A 25,365-nucleotide genomic window follows, 5' to 3' on the forward strand; every position below is an offset into this window, starting at 1 on the left:
GTAATTTATCTGGATTTTCAAAGGCTTTCAATAAGGTGCCCCTTAATGTACGAATGAATAAGGTCAGAGAATATGGAGTCAGGGGATAAGTACCAATACTGTCATGGACAAATGCATCTGCGACATGTAGATTTGTGAGGACAAGGTCACATAGGATTTTCCCTCCTATTGTTTCTCTCACCACCTGCCACAGACCCAGATTGGCAGATATGTCCTTCAGGACTTGGGTAGCTCAGTCAGTAGTGGTGCCACTGAGTCATTCTTGGTGATGAACATTGTGCAAATTACACCAATCCCTGTAAATATTTATCACGTTAGCATCTTCTAATTGGAGAATGGGGAGTTCTGCGCCATGCAGCAGTCTTCTTCAACAAAATCAGTAGATCAATTGTTGGACATCAGACAGGCACAAGTCCCATTCCACCACATTTCTGGCAACAGTTGTATCTTTTCCTCTTTCATCTCCTAATCCTTAACAAGAGGAACGAATCCAATTTGGGATCTGGAAAAACTCAGCAGGTCTGACAGCATCTGCAGAGAGGAATACAGTTAACGTTTCGAGTTCATATGACTCTTCACCAGAATGGTGAAATAGAGAATCATACGAACTCGAAACGTTAACTGTATTCCTCTCCGCAGATGCTGTCAGACCTGCTGAGTTTTTCCAGGTATTTTTGTTTTTGTTTTGGATTTCCAGCATCTGCAGTTTTTTGCTTTTATTTTTGCTTTTAACCAATTTGGGATCTCTTCAGGTAGAAGAAGTATTGCAAGTATAAAAAGAAACACCCTACATTTCAATATTCATTTATACATATTGATAAGCACAGTTACATATTCAGTATTAAGAGCAATGGTGTGCTATTCATGCTTGGTCAGTTGTCAGTTCAGTCTTAATTCTCTTATGTGGTTATCCTGATTACAATGAAGTGTTAATGCTATTATAACTTGTTTGTAAATATTGATTTAGGTATATTTTAATTGCTTTTTCAACAAACGTAATAATCTATGGCATCAATTTAACAATGGAAATGCCTTGAATACTGTAAATTAAGTTATACATAGAGAAGCTAATTGCTCACTGCATTTGTGGTTCTTTGTTTCAAGCCTGTGGAGGTACATTCCACGGACCATCTGGCACTGTCGCCAGCCCGACTTACTTACACACTGAATACAACATCAACTGTACATATCACATCATTGTCGGAGAGAACAGGATTGTTAAATTGAAGTAAGTAAGGAGTATTCCTATTTGTATTCTTTTAAAAAGAATTCCCACCCTTTGCTAGGGGTACAGTTTCATGGCCACTAGTCTGATACTTCACTGACATGGCCTTTATTTACATGTAACAATCAATAAATGTTAATCTTCTCATCAGGGTATTCGAACATAGTGGGAGGAATCATATCTTCTCATCTAATATTCACATATGGACATTTTTAGTGAACAGTCCACTACATTGCTTTAGGAACAATAACCCTAGCTAATTTCCCTTCCCCGACCTAAGGCCAATTGTAGGATTCCTGTCACTGTTGCAACTGAGATCAATTAATATGTCACTGACCTGGCTTTTTGACTTTCTGGCTCAGTAAATTATTGGATCGAGTTGTTAAGCGAGTAGTCTTCATTTACTGAAGCCTTCAATTTCTGCACCTTGAAATGCTGAATGTTAATGAGTGTTGTGAGGTGTTAACCATATCCTCTCTGATTGCAGCAAAAATTGTCCATTATATTTGCAAACATAACTGTCACTGCACTTCAAAATAATTAATTGTATGCTTGTTTAACAAATAATTAACTGAGCCACACTGTCTAACCACCTGGTTGATGAAATGAGGTGGCACATAAAATGTTAATATGCAGGATAAGGGCTCATGAAGTTGGGAGTAAGAAATCTTCATGGATAGAAAATTGGTTAATGGGCAGGAAGCAAAGAGTAGGAATAAATGGGGCATTTTCAAGGTGACCGGCTGCGACTAGTGGAGTGTCACAAGGATCATTGCTGGGGCCTTAGCTATTTACAATCAAATTAATGACTCAGATGAAAAGACAGGGAGTGATATATCTAAGTTTGCTGACAATGCAAAGCTAGCTGGAAATTTTAGCTACGAGGAGGACACCAATAAGCTGCAAAGAGATGTAGACAGGTTAAGTGAGTGGGCAACGAAATGGCAAATGGAGCATAATGTGAAAAAATGTGAAGTTTTTCACTTTGGTTGTAAGAATAGAAAAGAAGAATATTTTTTAAAAGGTGTGAAGCTTGTAAATGTTGATGTTCAGAGTGATTTGGGCTTATTTATACAAGGCACTCCAGAAGTTAACATGCAGGTATGCAAGCAATTACGAAAGCAAGTGGCAAATTGGCCTTTATTACAAGGGGATTGGAGTACAAGAATAAGGAAGCTTGGCCTCAATAGCCAAGTGGTTATGGTACTGGGTTTGTAACCCCAAGATCAAGAGTTCAAATCTCACAATGGCAAACTATGAAACAATGTAACTTCATCTGAAACAGATGGAAACAGGTTTACTCAAAAAGAGTATCAAGAGTTCAAATCTCACAATGGCAAACTATGAAACAATGTAACTTCATCTGAAAAACAGATGGAAACGGGTTTGTGCTCGAAAGAGTTACATGTTAAGCTTGGTCTAAATAGCCAAGTGGTTATGGTACTGGGTTTGCAAACCCAAGATCAAGAGTTCAAGTCTCACAATGGCAAACTATGAAACAATGTAACTTCATCTGAATAGGAACAGATGGACAGGTTTTTGCTTGGCTTAAATAGCCAAGTGGTTATGGTACTGAGTTTGTAACCCCAAGATCAAGAGTTCAAATCTCACAATGGCAAACTATGAAACAATGTAACTTCATCTGAAACAGATGGAAACAGGTTTACTCAAAAGAGTATCAAGAGTTCAAATCTCACAATGGCAAACTATGAAACAATGTAACTTCATCTGAAACAGATGGAAACAGGTTTACTCAAAAGAGTATCAAGAGTTCAAATCTCACAATGGCAAACTATGAAACAATGTAACTTCATCTAAAACAGTTGGAAACAGGTTTGTACTAGAAAGAGTTACAAGAATAAGGAATTCTTGCTACAAGGTGCCACAGAATTGTCAGGGCATTGGTGAGGCCATACTTGGAATACTGTGTGGAGTTTTGGGGCTAAATTTTCATCTGGTGCAGAGCAGTGTTTCAGCACACGAATGGCCACACTTAGGCCAGGATTTTCGGCTTGGCAAGTGGGGACAGGGCCCAGTTACCGAGGTGTAAAATGATGCAGGGTGACATCGGGTGTGCGTCCTAACATCACCGTGTGTCATTTAGATTTTCAGTTCAGCAGGCGCACACTGGAGTCGGCTGTGCGCCTACCGAACTGTCAATGGCCTGTTCAGGCTATTTAAAAACTAACTAAACTAATAAACTGGGCTGCCCGTCCGACCTTAAGGTGGCCTTCACATAGGTGGGATGAGGTTTCATGAAGTGTTTAAAATTTGAACTAAAATGTTTTTTTAATTCATTGACACGTCCCAGCTCATGTGACACTGTCACATGAGGGAACATGTCTTAAAATGTTTTATTTTCTTTATTTAGATGTTTAAAACTTAAACTAATTTCCCTGAGGCACCTTTGTGCCTCGGGGAGATTTCCATGCTCTTTCGCACACATGCACGAAAGAGGGCAGGCCCTGACTCGGAACCACCCCACCCCACCTGCACAGGGAGCATGCTCAGCACTTCCGGGCACACATCATGCTGGGTGGGCCTTAATTGGCCCGCCCACGTAAAATGGCAGCACAGACCCGATCGGAGTCGCCTGACCCTGCAGAAATCCCCCTTCTCCCCTTGGTTGTTTTTTGGAGGATTTCTGATTAACTACAGGAAGGATATCAGTAAGATTGAGAGAGTGCAAAGAAGATTTACTGGGATGTTGCCAGGTCTTAAGGAGTTGAGTTACAGGGAAAGATTAAATAGGTTAGACTTTATTCCTTGGAGCGTGGTAGAATGAGGGGAGATATGATAGAAGTTTACAAAATTATGAGGGGTATAGACAGAGTAAATGTGAGTAGGCTCTTTCCACTTAGATTAGGAGAAATAAACACAAGAGGACATAGCTTTAGGGTGAAAGGGGAAAGGTTTAGGGGGAACATTAAGGGGAACTTCTTCACTCAGAAAGTGGTGAAAGTGTGGAACGAGCTACCATCTGACGTGGTAAATGCGGGCTCACTCTTAAGTTTTAAGAATAAATTAAATAGATACATGGATGGGAGAGGTCTGGAGGGTTATGGACTAGGTGCAGGTCAATGGGACTAGTGGAATAACATTTCGGCACAGACTAGAAGGGCCGAATGGCCTGTTTTCTGTGCTATAGTGTTCTATGGTTCTATGATTTTCCTCCACATTGCCAACCCCGCATCATTTTCCTCTGGCCTTTTTGTGGGTTGGGAATACCTAGTATGTGAAACGTGCAGCCGTCTTCGCTGAGGTCAGGTTTCTCATTTTAAATGGGGGACAAAAAGTGGAATTCCTTCTGCACCCCACTTTTGTCTGGTGGTGCAGGGTTTTGTGAGTCCATTGAAAGCATATCAGGCTTGAGAGCTCATGAAGAAAATTAAAAGCCTTTTGAAGAGTCGGTAACATTATGAAAGGTAAGTGCAAAATTTTTTCACACCTTCAAATGCCACTATTAGTTGCTGTACTGTAATGTAGATGTGTTTTTAATGCAGTGATTCATCGTAAGGATCTGTCCTGCACAGGTAAGTTGACCCTTACATTGGCTAGCCTTACATAATTGTTCACATGTATTACAATACTTTTCCAATGGAGAAAGTACCATAATGTTTTAAATAACTGTACAAAAAAAATCTTCTGCTGTCTGGTAATGAGAGGCTGAGTAAATTGGGTCAATATTCTCTTCAGTTTAAAAGAATAAGGGATGACCTATTTGAAACATATAAGATTCTGAAGGAGCTTGTCACTGGAGAGACACTGAGATGTCGTTTCCCCTGATTTGGGCATCTAGAAAAAGGAGGCAATGTCTCGGGATAAGTGGACAATCATTTAAGACTGGGATAAGGAGAAATTTCTTCAGTTAAAGGGTTGTGAATCTTTGAAATTTTCTACCCCAGAGGGTTGTGGATGCTCCATCCTTGAATATATTTAAGATTGAGATAGTTGGATTTTGGTCTCTCAGGTAATCTAGGGATATGCAGAGCAGGCAAGAAAGTGCAGTTGAGGCAGAAAATCAGCCATGATTGTATTGAATGGCAGAGCAGACTCAAGGGGCCTTATGGTCTACTCCTGCTCCTATTTCTTATACATTAGTTAATCTCAATTGGAACAGTGCCACGAGTGTTATACCTGGCCTCTGGGTAGGGAAGGGAAAGTCGGCGTGGATTTGTGTTTGATTAACTTGATTGAGTTCTTTTTCACAGTAATGGAGAGGCTGATGAGGGCAATCCAGTTGATGTTGCGTTTCTGGCCTTTCAAAAAGATTTATGATCACTTACTGTACCACTTATTTAATGAGACAATTGTGGCAAGAAGGGGAAGTTATGGCCAGGAAACCCAGAAGTGCAAGTTTCCCTGAACACTCTGTAGTTCGAACTTCAGTGTGTTTTTTCATTTGTTGTCTGTAGAAAAGGACCTCTAGCAGCACAAAATCACAGCATGAAAAGGGTAGGGTTAGTGGGTGTGGGCAGAGCTTAGAGATCGGGTGTGAATAGAGAGGAGAGATTGAGATAGGGGCTGTGTGCAGAGAGAAAAGTGGGATTAATTGGATAACTCTACCATAGAACTGCCACAGGCATGATGGGCTGAATGGCCTGCTTCTCCGCTATGTCAATCAATGATTCTATGAAATGTTCTGAACTGTTGCCCAGAAATGTAATAACATACGAATACACGAATAAGGAGCAGGAATAAGCCACTCGGCCCCTCCAGCCTGCTCTGCCATTCAATAAGATCATGGCTGATTTGAATGCAACCCAACCCCACATTCCTGCCTACCCCCCATAAAATATGAATCTTTCTCTATCAATACAAGTTTCCTTAATTATATAACACTGATCAATGAAAAAGAGCAGCTAGACTGATTTCAAAGTTTAGAGCTCCAAATCATGTGGATTGACTCATGTTAGTTCAGAGGCCAGTTTTATCACTGACAGTAGTATGCATCTGCTTAACAATGTTTGAGTGGTTTTCTGCATTAATCTGGCAGAGGCATAAATCTATTTAAAATTAGTAGGTCTATACTTAAGTATCCTATACAATAATTTCAGGACCATTGTGATAAACATAAGAAAAACATTTTAGTCTTTTAGTCAAGATAGCTATCAAACGGAAATCCTAAAATATAGTGAGCGTTTGCAATTGTCACATGAGAGTATATTTAAATAGTTTGCTAATCTAGTTATTTTCTTTCTTAGGTTCAATGAATTCGACCTTGAGACCTCATCAGCATGCACCTCTACCTATGTGGCTGTCTATGATGGTTCAAACACTCTTGCACCACTTTTAGGCCAATTCTGTGGCTCAAAGTTTCCACCAGTTCTGAGGAGTACTGACAGCTCTATACTCCTTGTGTTTAAAATAGACAGCTTTTATACTTACAGAGGATGGAGGGCTTCATATACGGAGACGTTAGGTAAGTGACAAGTGAAATTTGAGAAGCAAATTAAATAAAAGCTGAATATTGCAGCTTTACTTGATTTATTTCTTCCTGAATTTTAGGCCAAATTCTACATTATTCTTATGATATATTTTAAGAAATTGATTTTATTGTTCCAAGGTAATTTTTGGGCTAAAAGATCTTAAATAAGTTATGATATTTGTAAAGGATATTACCATTCCCAGGGTGGAAGTTTTTGATGGTTCATAGTTAAGGGTTGGAAATCAATATTGAAAGTCTGATATGATGGACAGTGAATCAATGATAAAGGGTAGAATAGGCGACGCATTAATCACCACCGTACAAATAGAAATGTGTTTTGCCCTGCATAAAATACTAATGTGCAGTGAAGTATTCATTTCTGAAATGAGTACAGTATATAGCACTGTTCTTAGCATATTCAGTACATGAATCACTGCCACCTAAATCACTGCATATGGAAACTGTATGTTTGTTAAGTGACAGCTTGCTACTGGGTGAGAATCACAGCATACAAAGATAATTAGAAATAACCAGGCTGTGTACAGAATGTACATTTATCAAGGTCTGAAGGACATTTTATCTCTTTAAATGTGATTAATTATGAATGATTGAAAATGTGTGCAATGCTGTCAGAGTGCAGTTTAATGCATAGTGCATTCGACATTTCCTCACAAAAAAGCTATTTTAAAATCCTAATAAGTTTAGGATTAATAATGTTTGGATTAAAATTGGAAAGTAACCTGTAGGATGTAGCACTCCAGAGCAATTAGAATGAGTACAGAAGCACTCATCAAAGAAATGACAAATATTTCTGTGTAAAAGAAATGTTGATGTTGACATCTCATTGTGTAATAATAATAAACGCATTAATGCTTTGTATGAAATTCCTATTTTAACAGTCTAATTGAAACTGAATGGAGTTGGGCTTAATTTCCTAAAGTTGAGAAAGCTAAGGGGTGATTTTATTGAGATATTTAAAATAATGAAGGGAATTGATAAGATGTTTAGGAAATTACTTTTCCCTTCAGTAGGCGAAATCTGAAACAAGAGGACATAATCTTATAATTCAAATTAAATTGACTAAAAGATAATTCAGGAAAAAAAAAATCTTCATTCGAAGAGTTATTATAGTACTGAAAGTACTGCCCTAGGAAGTGCTAAATGATCATCTAAGCCTCCAATATGGTGGGCAGGAAGCGCAAGTTCATTACGAACTGGAAGTCTCTCACCCATCATATTGATAAAGGACATAAGAGTTCCTGAAACAGGCTTTAGGTCCTTTGAATATAAAAATAAGCAGCCTAATGCTTTCTTAAGGCTCCCACTGCTAGGTTGATTTGCCCTGAGGTGGCTAGCACCAGTGCTGGCTGCAATCACGAAGATCAGATCTACATGCAGCCTAACAGGCAGTCCTTAAGGAGAATCAAGTATACAGCATCGTAAGCTTTATTAATATGGACATAGAGTACAAAAGCAAGGAAGTTATGTTAAACTTGTATAAAACATTAATTTGGCCTCAGCCAGTTTGGGGCGTCACACTTTAGGAAAGATGTGAAGGCATTATAAAGAGTGGAGAAAAGGTTCAACGGGAATGATTTCAGGAATGAGGAACTTCAGTTCTGTACATACAAAGATATGAATTAGGAGCAGGAGTAGGCCATTCGGCCCCTGAGCCTGCTCTGCAGATGTAGAAAAATTGGAGAAGTTGGGACTATTTTCCTTGGAGAAGAGAAGATTGAGAGGAGATTTGATAGAAGTATTCAAAATCATGAAGGGCCTGGACAGACTGAAAAGGAAAAACTTCCTATTGGTGGAAGAATTGAGAACATTAAGACACATATTTAAGGTAATTGGCAAAAGAACCATTGGAGACAAATATTTTCACACAGCAAGTGGTTAAGATCTGGAATGCACTGCCTGAAACTGTGGTAGAAGTTGATTCAATTTAGGAATTCAAGGGGGAAATGGATTATTATCTGAAAAGGAAGAATGTGGAGGGTTCTGGGGGAAAGACAAGGGAGTGGCACTAGGTGAATTGTTCATTCCGAGAGCTGACAGAGATGATATGGGTCGAATGGCCTCCTTCTGTGCTGCAACAATTCTGTGATTCTGTGAATCAGTATGAAGGGATAAAGGTTTAGACCAAAGACCTCAGAGTGCTCTGTTTCACCATGTAATTTCCCATTGTATTCTGTAGCAGAAACACTAAATTCTAAAATTTCCTATTGGGTTATCACTAGAAGAATGAAGGAAGTGGTTAGAAGAAAACTATTTTAAAAAGATGGTTATTAGAACATGGAATGTTTTACCATAAATTACTATTAAAACATGCTAACACATGAAATAGGAGCAGAAGTAGGCCATTCAGCCCCTCGAGCCTGCTCCACATTATAGTCTGTTTTTGAATTCCACATTCCCATCTACTCCCGATAACATTTGATTCCCTTGCCTGACAAGAATCTTTCTACCTCTGCCTTAAAAATACTCAATGACCCTGCCTCCACCACCTTTGGAGGCAGAGAGCTCCAAAGTCACACAACCCTCTGTCCTAAAAGGGCAGCCCCTAATATTAAAACAGTGCCCCCCCTAGTTCTGGACTCACCCACAAGAGGAAACATGCTTTCCATGTCCACCTTGTCAATACCATTCAGGATCTTATATGTTTCAATCAAGTCACCTCTCACTCTTCTAAGCCCCAGTGGAAACAAGCCCAGTCTGTCCAACCTTCCCTCATAAGACAACCCACTCTTCCAGATATTAATCTAGTAAACACCCTCTGGACTGCCTCCAATGCATTTACATCCTTCCTTAAATAGGGAGGCCAAAACTGCACACATTTTTCAAGATGTGGTCTTACCAATGCCCTGTATAACTGAAACATAGCATCCTTACTTCTATGTTCAATTCTAAAGATGTGCAGAAAATATGATTTACAGGGGAACTGAATAAGTATTTGAGTAAGTATATTGACATTCCAATTTGCACAATGGTGAAAGAACATATATTGAATTATAAGCCAGTGTTAAGCAGTATTCAAATGATTATTGAATTATTTTTTCTTTATTATTATAGTTGTAGCAGTGTGCTACACAGCGATGTTTTCATCTGTTTGTCCTTTTATTATGTTTGTTTATCTAGAATTAAGAATTTGATTGAACTCAATTGAACTTAATCATGCTGAATAACCTATACCAAACCTTTCAATTGTATTTGCATCAATGGACTACACTTACATGTCACTCTGTTCCAAGAGGTGTTAAATAGTATTTAGTACACAGGGCCCTGTTCTTTCCAGACAGAAAGAACATGTACACACATTGCACCTGTTTCAGCTAAACAAAATAAATGACAGCCATTCACTGGTTCATTCCCCAGGGCAATGTCTTGACCAATCAGAGTCAAACAATGTTTGGCAGTTAACTGTCAGTCACCTTACACTGGTGCATTCTCCATGGCAATGCTTCTATCAATCAGAGTCCACGTACCAACCAATCAGCACTCTCTTCTCATACAGTATAAATATGTTGTTCCTCCTGACATTGGTACTTTCTTGCAAATTGTCCCAATGAGTACAAGACAAAAAGCTTTGACAAAAAAAGTCTCTTTTTTTCAGCAATATAGATTATAAATAGTTAAGGTCCTGCTTTATTGATCCCTGTGGCACTGCACTATTTACAGTTTGCCAACACAAAAATGACACATTTATCCCTACCCTCTGCTTCCTGTTAGCTAACCAATCCTCTATCCATGCTGATATGTTACCCCCTACACCATGAGCTCTTATTTTACTAATTTATCTTTTTTGGCCTTTATTGCAAGGAGTGGAGTACAGGAATAAAGAAGTCTTGCCACAATTGTATAGTGAGGTGAGGCCCCATCTGGAATATTGTGTGTAATTTTTGCATCCACATTTAAGAAAGAATATACTTGCATTGGAGTTGAAGCTTAAGGTCAGCCATGATCATAATGAATGGCAGAGGAGGCTCAACAGGCAATATGGTCTACTCCTGTTCCTATTTCTTGTGTTCTTGTGTTATGTGGCACCTTATCAAATGTCTTTTGGAAATCCAAGTACAACCACATCTACAGGTTCCCCTTTATCCATGATGCCGTTCAAGGACCCAAACACTCCTTTCAAGTGAAGCAGCATTTCACTTGCATTTCCCCCAACTTAGTCTACTGCATTCGTTGCTCCCAATGTGGTCTCCTCTACATTGGAGAGACCAAACGTAAACTGGGCGACCGCTTTGCAGAACACCTGCGGTCTGTCCGCAAGAATGACCCAAACCTCCCTGTCGCTTGCCATTTTAACACTCCACCCTGCTCTCTTGCCCACGTCTGTCCTTGGCTTGCTGCATTGTTCCAGTGAAGCCCAACGCAAACTGGAGGAACAACACCTCATCTTCCGACTAGGCACTTTACAGCCTTCCGGACTGAATATTGAATTCAACAACTTTAGGTCGTGAGCTCCCTCCCCCATCCCCACCCCCTTTCTGTTTCCCCCTTCCTTTTTTTCCCAATAAATTATAAAGATTTTCCTTTTCCCACCCATTTCCATTATTAAAATAAAATTTAAAAAAAATTTAAAAAAGTGCCCTACCATCCATTCTTAATTAGCACATTCGTTTAGATAATATCACCAACTTTAACTTTAACACCTATGTGTTCTATTGTACTATTGTCGTTGACATCTTTTGATGATCTGCTTCTATCACTGCTTGTTTGTCCCTACAACCACACCCCCCCTCCACCTCTCTCTCTCTCTATCTCTCCGCCCCCCACACACACACCTTAAATCAGCTTATATTTCAACTCTTTCTTGGACTCGAACTCAAGTTCTGTCGAAGGGTCATGAGGACTCGAAACGTCAACTCTTTTCTTCGCCGATGCTGCCAGACCTGCTGAGTTTTTCCAGGTAATTCTGTTTTTGTTTTGGATTTCCAGCATCCGCAGTTTTTTTGTTTTTACCCCTTTATCCATGTTGCTTGTTACTTCCTCAAAGAGCTCTAATAAATTAAACATGATTTCCCTTTCACAGAACCATGTTGATTCTGCCTGATTGCATTACGATTTTCTAAGTGCCTTATTAGAAATTCTTTAATAATAGATTCTAGCAATTTCCCTGTGACAGATGTTAGGCTAACTGGCCTGTGGATTCCTGCTTTCTGTCTCCCTCCTTTCTTGAATAGAGAAGTTACATTTGCTATTTTCCAATCTGCTGCGATCTTTCCAGAATCTAGGGAATTTTGGAAAATTACAACATTGCAGCTATTATCTCAGCAGCCACTTCTTTTAAGATCCTAGGATTTAGGCCATCAGGTCCTGATTCATGCCCCATCCCCTTCACCCACCACAAAAATTGGATCTGTCGAAAATCGGAGTAGGCCTTCTGCATTTGGGTCCGACCCACCATTTTTAAAGGTCTGCGGAGTCTGGCCCTAAGGGGAGAATTTTCTCCCTGTCGGGGGGGGCGCTGTGCAGGGTTGGGCACAGGCAGGCGCGCAGCCAATTGGAGCCTCCGATTGGCTGGTCGTCGCCAATTTACGTGGACGGGCCAATTAGGCCCATCCAGCGTGATGCACGCCTGGAAGCGCTGAGCAGAGGTGCCTCAGGGAGATTACTTTCACTTATGAAACATTGAAGAAACTGTCACATAAGCTGGGACATGTCCATTCATTTTATTAAAAATTTTAAAACACTTCAAAAATGTTCATGAAACCTCAGCCCGCATGTGGATGAGGTTCCACGAAAAATTCGAAGGCGCCTGGACTCTTCGCCTGCCCACCAGCCTTAACACAATATCTAAATGAAGCGTGGTGACATCGGACGCATGCCCGACATCACCGCGTGTCATTTTGCACTTCGGCGAGCGGGCCCCATCCCCGCTCGCCATGCAGAAGATTCTGCCCTAAGTCCCATTTTAACCAATAATAGTTTCTTGATGGTTGATGGAAGTTGTAGAAAACAGAATGCATTTTCCTTTATAGATTTACAAGCGCTGATGTTTCAATTCTTTATTAGTCTCCCATGGGAGTTTCTGACAATGATTAAGGCGACACTGTGTTTGTGCTTGGTAGCTTTCAGTATTTAATTGATTTGCCATTTTTAAAGGGAATGAACTGGAAAAGTTTACAGTGCCTGCTGCCTGGATCCGAAGCATGGAATGGTAGCAATTCTGTTTGTGCTTTATGGCTTGATCAGCTAATGAGGTTTGGAGCACTTTATGGGGCATAAAATACTCCTGTGACCTGAAAACGTTGGCAACTTGAATCCTTTGGCATAAAAACTCTGTACACATTATAACCTTGACCTTGATTTACTGTACTGATGGATGGGCTGAACGTTGTTTCTGCCAACATTTTAGATCTTGCTCAACATATCTTAAGAAACTAGCCAAATTCTATAATGTTTATAATAATATTTTCTTAACTAGTACATTTCTACTGAAATAACAAATGCATCCTAAATATTTCTCATTCCATTAATAAATAATACCGATAATCAAAGGGAATGCTGCCATTATTTAATGACTTTCACTTCCATATTTCTCACCTCTGGATTTCCTCCTCTTCGCCCTTCCTATCTGAAGATGGTGACTCATGCTGAAGTACCATTGAGTGGGCATTAGCAGCCTTTCAGTATCTTGCTTGACTAGCTGTTTTCATGAATCAGCCTAGAAAGCGAGTGCTCATGGAATATTTGGCATGAAGCCTCATAATCAAGTTTGACTCTAACTTCATGTAACACTGTTACCAGCAAGGCAGGCAAATAAGCTCCAGCACCTTCACCGAAGCCAATCCCTCCAGCATTGCTGAAAAAAGAGACGTTTTTCCAAAGACTGTCTGTGTTTTCAGCAATATTCAAGTCCTGTCCTCCAGCATTACAGCCATGATCATGTGAAATCCACTCTGCTGGCCTGGACACTTCTGCATGCCAAATAATCAGCTCCTGAAGCAGATCCTCTTTTCACAAATTAAGGATGTGGCACTGCTTCATCCAACAAGTCGCAACATAGTTGGAAACTGACCACATAAACTCTGCTGCAGAGAAGTGTTGAAAGTGGAAGGAGAGGGTCCAGAATCCTGGCTTGAGAACCCCATGTCCATAGGACAACTCTTACCTTTTCTGTTTAATAGGTGGATATCCATCTACCGAATCAGGGAGCAGGAGACATTCTGTGAATCACAACAGTTTTATTGTTAAACTATAGTTCAGTACAAATACCACTTTCCACTCTTCCCCTCTGATCCTCTCCCTCTCCACAAGCAAACCACCACACACCACCACCAGCAACACCCCCCCCCCACCCCCCAACACCACCTCTGCCTTTGTAAAAGAAAGAGCATCCTTTTCAGTCATAATCGAGATGGTACATACATTCATTCATACCCAATTTTTTATGTCCAATTAGGAAAATTGGTGCCCTTTCAGCCTCATATTGTGAACATTCTCTACCCAAGGACCTCTGGCTCTAGGATTGGCCTGCTGAGTCACCTGAGTACACACAAATCATGAAACCCGACAGATGTCGTCATCCAGGTCCCAAGGGACTGATGATGATGATGACGACGACCAGGAACAGCACAGGATAGCAGCCAGCAGTCGGAATTCTGCCTGATATATTTTTCTTCCCCTTTACACCAGGAGCATCAAATGCAATTGTAATGCTATTAATAATAATAAAATCTACCAGTTTTAACAACAAAGTTGAAAAGAACTGACCCCAGAAAAAAACAGGAAACATTGAATTGGATTTGGAAAGAATGATAGTAAAACAGTTATGATATGATCTGTGACATGATGATGTTGCACCCAGTATGAAGGACAGCAGGTGGTGATCATTACACAATGTTTAGTCAATAACCAGTTTGCCCTTTAGCTTACAAATACACTGTTAAATTAGTAAGTCTGATCATAGTGAAATCTGATTACTCTGGTTTTAAAATTTGATTATTCAAAATTCGATTACTGCTTTGACAATTTTGTTAAAATTTTGTTACCTTTGCACTATTGGTTTAATATGTAGGATTCATAGGGACAGAAAGGGAAGACAGATTTTTTCTCTCCAACAAATATATTATTTATGATTTAGCATGGTATTGACTTCTTTAATTCTGCCTAGGTATATAAGCCGTTGAAAACCTTATTAATATAGTTGATGCAGAATAGCTTTTAAAATCAGAAAAATCCATTAAAGTTACTTAAATCTGTTTGGTCCTGATCACATTTAAAGGTAAGGTGTTTAAATCAGAGCTTATTTTATTCTTTCATAGCACCTGGGCATCATTTGCTAAGCTAGCATTTATTGCCCATGTCTAATTGCCCTTGAGGAGGCAGTGGTGAGTTACTTTCTTGAACTGCTGCAGTCCATGTGGTGTAGGTATACCCACAGTGTTGATAGGAAGGGAGTTCTTGGATTTTGACCAAGTGACAGTGAAGGAGCAGTGAAATATTTCCAAATCAGGTTGATGTGTGGCTTGAGGGGAACTTGCAGGTGATGGTGTTCCCAAGCATCTGCTACCCTTGTCCTTCGAGGTAAAGGTCATGGGCTTGGAAGGTGCTGTCAAAGGAGCTTTGGTGAGTTGTTGCAGTGCATCCTGTAGGTGTAGTCTGTCTGAAATTTTCGTACAGAATTAGTTTGGCCAGATAGCTTCTGTAAACGATAAGAGAAAGAAAAGATCCAATACATAAGAAGATTGAGGTATTAAATGAATACTTTGCATTTGTCCTTACTGAGGAAGAAGATGTTACACGGGCCATGGGGAAAGAGGATTTAATTTAGACACTATAAGTGTTTACAATTGATAAGGAGGAAGCATTGGATATGCCATCTCTGCCTCAAGTTGATGAGGCTACAGGACTGGATGTGATGCACCCAAGGTTACTGAGGGAAGTGAGAGTGGAAATTGCAGAGGCACTAGCCATAATTTTTCAGTCTTCCTTAGACTCAGTGATGGTGCCAGAAGACTAAAGAATTGGAAACGTTACACCCTTGTTCAAAGAGGGTGTAAAGATTAGCCCAGCAACTGCAACTGCAAGCCAGTCAGTTTAACTTCACTGTTAGGAAAACTTCTAGAAACAATAACTCAGGACAAAATGAATAGCTACATGGACAAATGCAGGTTAATTAAAGAAAACCAGCAGGATTTCTGAAGGGGAAATCGTGTAACAGAAAGAGTTGCTGAAAGGTATTTGATGCGGTGTTGCACAACAGACTTGTGAGAAAAGTTATAGGTTATAGCTTATGGAATAAAAGGGACAGTAGCAACATGGGTATGAAATTGGCTGAATGACGGGAAACGGAGTAGTAGATAATGGATGATTTTTGGGTTGGAGGAAGGTTTATACATACAACATACCAACATATGAATTAGGAGCAGGAGTAGGCCACTCGGCCCCTCAAGCCTGCTCCACCATTCAATAAGATCATGGCTGATCAGATTGTAAGCTCAACTCCACCTTCCTACCTCCCCTTGATAACCTTTCACCCCCCCTGCTTATCAAGAATCTAACTACCACTGCCTTAAAAACATTCAAAGACTCTGCTTCCAAAACCTTTTGACAGAGAGTTCCAAAGACTCAGGGCACTCTAAGATAAAAAAAAAATCCTTCTCACCTCTTTCTTAAATGGGCGACCCTTTATTTTTAAACAGTGACCCCACAAGAGGAAACTTCCTTTCCATATCCTACCTGTCAAGACCCCTCAGAATCTTAAAGGTTTCAATCAAGTTGCCTCTTTCTCTTCTAAATTCCAGTGGATACAAGCCTAGCCTATCCAACCTTTCTTTGTAAGACAGCCCGTCCATTCCTGGAATTAGTAGAGTAAACCTTCTCTGAACTGCTTCCAGCTCACTTTCATCCTTCCTTAAATAAGGGGACCAATACTGTACACAGTACTCCAGATGTGGTCTCAGCAATGCCCTGTATCACTGAAGCATAACCTCCATGCTTTTATATTCAATTCCCCTCAAAATAAACAACAACATTCTACTTACTGTACCTGCATACTAACCTTTTGTGATCCATGCACTTGGACACCCAGATCCCACTGCATCTCAGACTCTGCAATCTCTCACCATTTAGATAATATGATTCTTTTTCATCCTTCCTTGCAAAGTGGACAATTTCACATTTTACTGCATTATATTCCATTTGCCAGATCTTTGCTCACTCAATCAACCTACCTAGATCCCATTGTAGCCTCCTTATGTCCTCTTCATAACTTACTTCCTAACTAACTTTGTGTCATCAGCAAATTTAGCAACCATGCCTTCAGTCCCTTTATCCAAATCATTTATATAAATTGTAAAAAAGTTGAGGCCCCAACTGATCCTTGTGGCACACCACTTATTACATCTTGCCAATGAGAAAATGACCCATTTATACCTACTCTCTGTTTCCTGTTAGCTAGCCAATCTTCTATCCATGCCAATATGCTACCCACCATACCATAAGCTTTTGTTTTCTGCAATAATCTTTGATATGGCACCCTATAAAATTCCTTCTGGAAATCTAAGTACAGTACATTCACCAGTTCTCTTTTATCCACAGCATATGGAGTTCTTCAGAGAACTCCAATAAATTGATTAAGCATGATTTCCCTCTCACAAAACCATGTTGACTTTGCCAATTACCTTGAACTTATCTAAGTGTCCTGCTATAACATCTTTAATAATAGCTTCTAACATTTTCCCTATGACAGATATTAAACTAATTGGCCTGTAGTTTCCTACTTTCTGTCTCCCTCCCTTTTTTTAATAAAGGAGTTACATTCACTATTTTCCAATCTAATAGAACCTTCCCCGAATCTAGGGAATTTTGGAAAATTAAAACTATTGCATCAACTAGCCAATAGCCACTTCTTTAAAGACACTAGGATGAAGTCCATCAGGACCCAAGGACTTGTCAGGCCGCAGCTCCAACAATTTCATCAATATCACTTCCCTGGTGATTGTAATATTCTTGAGTTCCTTCCTCCCTTCCATTTCCTGATTTACAGCTATTTCTGGGATGTTACTTGTATCCTCTATAATAAAGACCAATGTAATGTTCAATTCATCTGCCATCTCCTTACTTTCCACTATTAATTCCCCAGATTCACTATCTAAAGGACCAATGCTCACTTTGTTAGCTCTTTGCTTATTTAAATATCTATAGAAACTCTTACAACCCGTCTTTATGTTTCTAGCTAGCTTTCTCTCGTACTCTAATTTTTCTCTCCTTATTAATCATTTGGCAAACTAGGGTGGCGGTCCCCATCTTTAAGAAAGGGACCAGAGGGTGTGTTCTAATTATAGACGGGTCACACTCCTCAGCCTCCCTGGGAAAGCCTATGTCAAAGTGCTGGAGATGAGTCTTTGTCCATCAGTCGAACCTCAGATTCAGGAGGAACAATGCGGATTCTGCCCTGGCTGTGGAACAGTGGACCAGCTCTTTGCCCTCCCACAGATATTTGAGGGTTTATGGGAGTTTGTTAATCCGGTCTACCCCTGTTTTGTAGACCTGGAGAAGGCATATGACCTCATTCCTCAGAATATTTTGTGGGAGGTGCTGCGGGAATATGAGGTGCCAGTGTCACTTCTGCGTGCTATCAGGTCCCTCTATTCGTGGTGCGAGAATTGTGTCTGCATTCTTGGCGTTAAGTCAAATTCATTCAGGGTGGACACTGGACTCTGACAAAGGTGCATATTGTCTCCACTCCTGTTCGTGATTTTCATGGACAGGATAGAAAGGTACAGCCAAGGTATGGAAATTATCTAGTTTGGGGGCCTGAGGATGGCATCTCTGCTGTTTGCAGATGATGCTTTGCATCTTGCCTCGTCCGACTGTGATCACCAGAACACACTTGAACGTTTCGCTGCTGAGTGGGATGTGGCTGGAAAATGGATCAGCCCCGCCAAACCTGAGGTCATGGTTCTCTCCCAGAAAAGAGTGGCTTGCTCTCTCCAGGTGAGCTGCCCTCAGTGGAGGAGTTCAATCATCTTGGGATCTTGTACGTGTTTGATGGTGGTGGGAGCGTGAGATTGACTAGCGGATTGGTGCTGCGGCTGCAGTTCTGCAGCTGCTCTGTCAGTCCATGGTGGTGAAGCTGGAGCTGAGTTTTAGGACGAGGCTCTCAGTTTACCAATCGATCTACGCCCCCATCCTCACCTTTGGACGTGAACTGTGGATAATGAGCAAAAGGATAAGATTGCGGGTACAAGGGGCGGAAACAAAGTTTCTCTGCAGGGTTGCTAGGTGTACTCTCCGGGATAGGGTGAGGAGATCGGCAATCCATGAGAGCCTCGGAGTAGAGCCACTCCTCCACTGGATCAAGAGGGGCCTGTTGAGGTGGTTTGGGCATCTGTTAAGGATGTGCTCTGGTAGGCTCCCACTGGAGCTGTACTAGGCACGGCCCACTAGGCAGAGACCTGGAGGCTGACCCAGGACAGGCTGGGATTACATCTTACGGTTGTCCTGGGAATGCCTGGAAATTCCCCAGGAGGCACTGGAATCTGTGGCTGAGGAAAGGGAAGTCTGGTCGGCCCTGCTCAGCTTACTGCCACCTCAACCGTCACCAGGAGAGGCAGTGTGACAATGGATGGATGGATGGATGGATTAATCTTGAAGTCATTTTTTGTTGTTTTTTATATTCTGTCCAATCTTCTGACCTGCTACCCAACTTTGCACAATTATATGCTTTCTCTTTAAGTTTGACTCTATCCTTAACTGTTTTTGTTAACCACGGATGACAGTTCCTCCCCGTGGAACTTTTCTTTCTTGTTGGAATATATCTATTCTGTGTATTCTGAAATATCCCCTTAAATGTCTGCCACTGCATCACAGTATCACAGTATCTTTACAGTGCAGAAGGAGGCCATTTGGCCCATCGAGTCTGCACTGGCTCTCTGAAGGAGCATTCCATTTAGTCCCACTCCCTTGCCTTATCCCTGCAACCTTATACATTCTCTCTTTTCAGGTAGTAATTCAATTCCTTTTTGAATACCTCAATTGAACCTGCCTCCAGAACCTTTCAGGAAGTTTGTTCCAGGCTCCAACCCATAGACATTGAGACATTGTTTCTCCTTGTGGGAGAGCCTAGGACCAGAGAGCATAATCTCAGGGTAAGGGGTCACTGATTTAAGACAGAAATGAGGAGGAATTTCTTCTCAGAGAGTAGTGAATCTGTGGAATTCTTTACCACAGAGGGCTGTAGAGGCTGGGTCATTAAGTATATTCAGTGCTGAGATAGACAGATTTTTATCCAGTAAGGGAATCAAGGGTTATGGGGAAAAGGCAGGAACGTGGAATTGAGGATTATCAGATCAGCCATGAGCTCAATTGAATGGCGGAGCAGACTCAGTGGACCGAATGGCCCACTTCTGCTCCTACGTCTTCTGGTCTCATGGTCGTTTTCTGGGTGAAAAACATTTTCCTTACATCACATTTAATCCTTTTGTCAATTATTTTGAATTTGTGCCCTGTAGTTCTTGACATTCTCTTGAGTGGGAACAGTTTCTCACTATTTATCCTGTCCATACCCCTCAGGATGTTTAATAACTCTATCATGTTTCCTCTCAACCTTCTTTTCTCCAAGGAAAACAGTCCAAACCTCTACAATCAATTCTCATAGCTATAGTTCTTCATCCTGGGAATCATTCCTCTGAATCTCCTCTGTACTCTCTCCAATGCCTTCACATGGACTCCAATGGTTCAAGAAGGCACCACCTTCTCAAGGACAACTAGGGATGGGAAAAAAATGCTGGCCCAGCCAGCGAAGTCCACATCCCATGAATGAGTATTAAAAAAAGTTCTTGCTCAAGTATGGTGCCTGAACTGGATACAGTACTCCAGATGAGGCCTAACTAGCATCTTATACAAGTTCAACATGACCTCCCTACTCTTGTATTCAATGCCCCTATTTATACTGTCTCACCATATCTTTCCTGCCAAAATGAATCACCCCACACTTCTCTGCATTGAACTTAATCTACCACTTGTCTGCCCAATCCACCAACATGTCTAAGTCCTTTTGAAGTTCAAGACTATCTGCATCGCAGTTGACAATATTTCCAATCTTCGTATCATCTGCAAATTTTGAAATCATGCTCTGCACACCACAGTCTAGGTCATTAATATATATCAGGAAGAGTAAGGGTCCCAACACTGACCCCTGAGGAACTCCACTGCAAACCTTCCTCCAATCTGAAAAACAACACATTTATCACTGCTCTCTGTTTCCTGTCACTCACCCAATTTCTTATCATAATGCCTACTTTCCCTTTTATTCCATGACATAGAACTTTGCTCACAAGGCTGTTGTGTGGCACTGTATCAAATGCCTTTGATACACTACACACAAATCTACATACTCCACATCAACAGTGTTTCCTTTATCAACCCTCACTGTTACCTCCTCAAAAAACTCCAGCAAGTTAGTTAAACATGATTTTCCCTTGATGAATCCATGCTGGCTTTCCTTAATTATCCTGAACTTGTCTAAGTGATTATTGATTTTATCCTGTACTATAGTTTCCAGAAGTTTCCCTACCATTGAGGTTAAATTGACTTGCCTGTAGTTGCCGGCATTATCCTTGCACTCCTTTTTGAACAAGGGTGTAACATTTGCAGTTCTCCAGTCCTCTGGCACCTCCCCTGTGTCTATGGAAGACTGGAAGATTTTCACTCATGCCTCTGCAATTTTTATTCTCACTTCCCTCAGTACCCTTGGATGCATCTCATCTGGTCCTGGTAACTTATCTCCTTTAAGTAAATCTCTATTGACCTATTCCTTAATCTGATTTGCCGGTTCACTTCCACCAGTTCTACTTTCATGCTGTTATAATTCCCTTATTTAAGATTAAAAACATAGTCTAGGACCCACTCCTCTCTCTCCCTCAAACTGAATGTAAAATTCAATCATACGATGGTCATTGCTACCTAGAGGCATCTTCAATATGAGGTCATTAATTAATCCTATCTTGTTACACAACACCAGGTCTAGTATAGCCAGAATGCGTTGTTCTAAGAAACTATTCTGAAAATATTCTATGAATTCCTCATCTGGGCTACCTTTGCCCATCTGATTTTTCCAGTCTATATGTAGATTCAAATCTCCCATGATTATCGTCATATCTTTTTGACAAACTCCCATTATTTCTTCCTTTGTACCCTGTCCTGCTGTGTGGTTACTCTGAGGGTGCCTGTACACCACACCTGTAAGTGACCTTCTTTTAACATTCCTCATCCTCACCCAAACCACTTCTACATCCTGGTTTCCTGAACTTAGATCATCCCCTCTATTGTGCTAATACCATCATTAATTAACAGAGCCACCCCTCCGCCTTTTCCTCATTTTCTGTCCTTCCTAATTGTTATGTACCCTGCAATATTCAGGTCTCAATCTATGCCAACCTGCAGCCATGTCTCTGTAATGGCTATCAGATCATACTAATTTATTTCTATTTGCACTATCAGTTCATCTGTTTTGTTTTGAATGCTATGTGCATTCAGATACAGAGCTTTTAGTTTTGTTATTTTGTTATTTTTGTAATCTCTAGCCTTATCTGTTGTTTTACTCTTAGAATTGTATTCTCTGCCCCTTCCTGTCACAGTATGTTTATCATTTCCTGTATTAAAGCCTTTCTCTCTTGCCTTGTCTTTACTCTTTGATTCACCACATCTTCCCAAATTTGATCCCTTGCCCCCAACTATTTAGTTTGAAACCCTCTCTATCTTCCTAGTTACACAGCTCACTAGAATGCTGACCCCAGCAGGGTTCAGGCGTAGACTGTCCCAATGGTACAGCCTCCAATTTCCAACTACTGCTGCCAGTGCCCCATAAACCAGAACCCATTTCTCCCACACCAGTCTTTGAGCCACCCAATAAGCTCTCTAATTTTATGTGCCCTATGCCAATTTGCATGTGGTTTAGGTAATAATCCAGAGATTATTACTTTTGAGGTTCTGCTTTTTAATTTAGTGCCTAGCTCCTCATACTCTCTGTGTAGAACCTCTTTCCTCATTCTACTTATATTGTTGGTATCTACATGGACCATGACCACTGAATCCTCCCCTCCCACTGCAAGTTCCTTTCCGGTCATGAGCAGCTATCTCTAACCCTGGCACCAAGCAGACAACACAGCCTTCTGGATTCTTGCTTTCGGCTGCAAAGTGTCCAGGTATTTCTCTGCCTCACTGATGTTGCACAGTGTCTGCAGAATATATATATATAATATATATGTATGAGAATGACCTGGACCTTGGTGTACAAAGTATAATTTCAAAACTTGCAGATTATATGAAACAGGAGGCATTGTAAACAATGAGGAGGATAGGGTAGAACTTCAAAGCAACATAGGCAAGTTGATCGAATGGGCAGACAGCTGGCAGATGAAGTTCAATGTGGAGAAATGTGATGTGATTCTTTTAGTAGGAAGGAAATGGAAAGATAGTATAAAGTAAAGGGTACAACTCTAAATGGGGTGCAGGAGCAGAGGCAGATGGGTGTATATGTGCATAAGCCATTGAAGGTGGCAGGACAGCTTGAGATTACGGTTAATAAAACATACAATGTCCTAGGCTTTATTAAAAGAGGCATAGAGTATAAGAGCAAGGAAGTTATGTTGAACTTGTGTAAGATACTATTTCGGCCTCAGCTGGTGTATTGCATCCAGTTCTGGGCACCAAACTTTAGGAAGGATGTAAAGGCACTGGAGAGAATGCAGAAAAGATTCACGAGAATGGTTGCTGGGATGAGGAACTTCAGTCATGAAGATGGATCGGGGAAGTTAGGACTGTTTTTCTTGGAGAAGAAAAAGCCGAGAGGAGATCTGATAAAAGTATTCAAAATCATGAGGGTCCTGGACAGGGTAGATAGGGAGAAACTGGTTCCACTCATAAAACGATTGAGAATGAGAGGGCACAGATTTAAAGTAATTGTCAAAAGTAACAAAAGCGACATGGGAGAAAGCTTCTTCATGCACAGGTAGTTAAGGTCTGAGAGTGTGGTGGAGGCAGGTTCAATCAAGGCACTCAAAAGAGAATTAGACTATTATTTGAAAAGGAAAAATATGAAGGGTTATATGGAGAAGGCAGAAGAATGGCACGAGGTGAATTGCTCATACATAGAGCTGGTGCAGACATGATGGGCCAAACGATGCTCATCAATATGGAGCAATGTAACAGTTTTGTGTATCTGTGATTAATCTAAATCATAGTTGGAAACTGTTCTTATGTTCCATTGTATAAGGAGCTAGACAGCCTTAAAATCTATTGTAAAAATCCATTGTGATACAGACCCCAAAGTTAAAGCGTCCATATTAAAAACTAGCTTCTATTGGCCAAAACATGATGAATATTGTTTGGACTGCAGCGGGTCAAGATGGCAACTCACCACCACCTTCTCAAGGGCAATTAGGGATGGTAATAAATGCTGTCCCAGCCAGCGACATCCACATCCCAAGAATGAATAAAAAAAATAGTAATTTGCATTAACAATAATTAACTAGTTAAAACACCTGAAGTGCTCCGTTTATTTTGGCCAGACATAGTTGTGCTTACTCATTTGTCAAGTTGCATGAGTGAAGTGCCTATGAAAAACTGATGCATGTTATTAAAAATAAATTTATATAAGATATTCATTTAACAAAAATAATGTTTCATAGACAAGAAATCCTGAATGTGTTCGTGTCCTACTTGAGTTTTTGGGCTGTTTAAATGGTAGAGAAGTTACATAATGCTTAAATTGAGGCAGATCAATAGATGAAATCACCAAGTGCCAGCCCACTGAGGTCTTTGGAGTGCTGATAATAACACAAGAGCGCAAGAGATAGGGACAGGAATGGCCTATACAGCCCATCAAGCCTGCTCCATCACTCAATACTATCATGGCTGATCTTGGGCTTCAACTCCACTTTCCAAACACCCTCCATATCCTTTGATTCCCTGAGAGACTAAAAATCTGTCTATTTCAGCCTTTAATATATTCAATGTTGGCACATTCACAATCCTCCGGGGTAGAGAAATCCAAAGATTCACAACTCTGTTGAAGGGTCATGAGGACTCAAAACGTCAACTCTTTTCTTCTCTGCCGATGCTGCCAGACCTGCTGAGTTTTTCCAGGTAATTCTGTTTTTGTTTGGCAGGGAGACCTTGTTGGGAGTTTATTTCCAATAGTGAACACTGTGTACAAATGATTAACAGCCGTTCCTAGGTTGTGCAACTACATCTTCTTAACTTTCCTAACCGTGTTGTTATGTCTTGGTGCTCCCCGGACATTCACAGCGGAGGTGGAGGCAGCCTGCTGACTGTGATGGCCTGTCTGTGATGACTTTGGTGGGTGTCCTCCAGAGGGCTGAGGCTTGGAGGGCCCCAGCCTGTTTTCAGGGTCCTGCAGTGTGGCCAGTGGCATCCTTCTCGGCCTGTGGAACTGGAGCTGCTGAGGTCAGAGGAAGAGGGAATTTGGATGGGCCGGAGTCCCCTGCATGGATGGCCCCAGGGGGGTGTACCTGCTGATCCTCCTTCCTATGGGTGCCCAAGGGCCCCTGGCTGACTCCTTACGGAGAAGAGGTAGCTGGAGTGAGATCAAGCTAGCCTACACCCCTCTCACTGGAGCCCAACTGTGGCATCAGCGATGGAGGTCAGTCCACGCAGCAGTGCAGGAGCGACATCCTGGAGCAAGGTCTCCATAGTGACCACCATCCTATCATTGTTCACCTTAGTGCATTGGCAT

The 25,365-nt window shown here is 41.0% G+C and overlaps 1 protein-coding gene across 1 annotated transcript in view; it reads left to right on the top strand.

Annotated features, from left to right (window-relative positions):
• Positions 1-25,365, top strand: part of cubn (cubilin (intrinsic factor-cobalamin receptor)) — a 457,032-nt gene that overhangs the window by 378,769 nt on the left and 52,898 nt on the right. The window contains 2 exon segments of the mRNA XM_041183948.1: positions 1,105-1,228; positions 6,430-6,647. Coding sequence (XP_041039882.1) covers positions 1,105-1,228; positions 6,430-6,647 — 342 coding nt within the window.

This window comes from Carcharodon carcharias, chromosome 3, assembly GCF_017639515.1.
Source record: "Carcharodon carcharias isolate sCarCar2 chromosome 3, sCarCar2.pri, whole genome shotgun sequence".
Classification (NCBI taxonomy): domain Eukaryota; kingdom Metazoa; phylum Chordata; class Chondrichthyes; order Lamniformes; family Lamnidae; genus Carcharodon; species Carcharodon carcharias.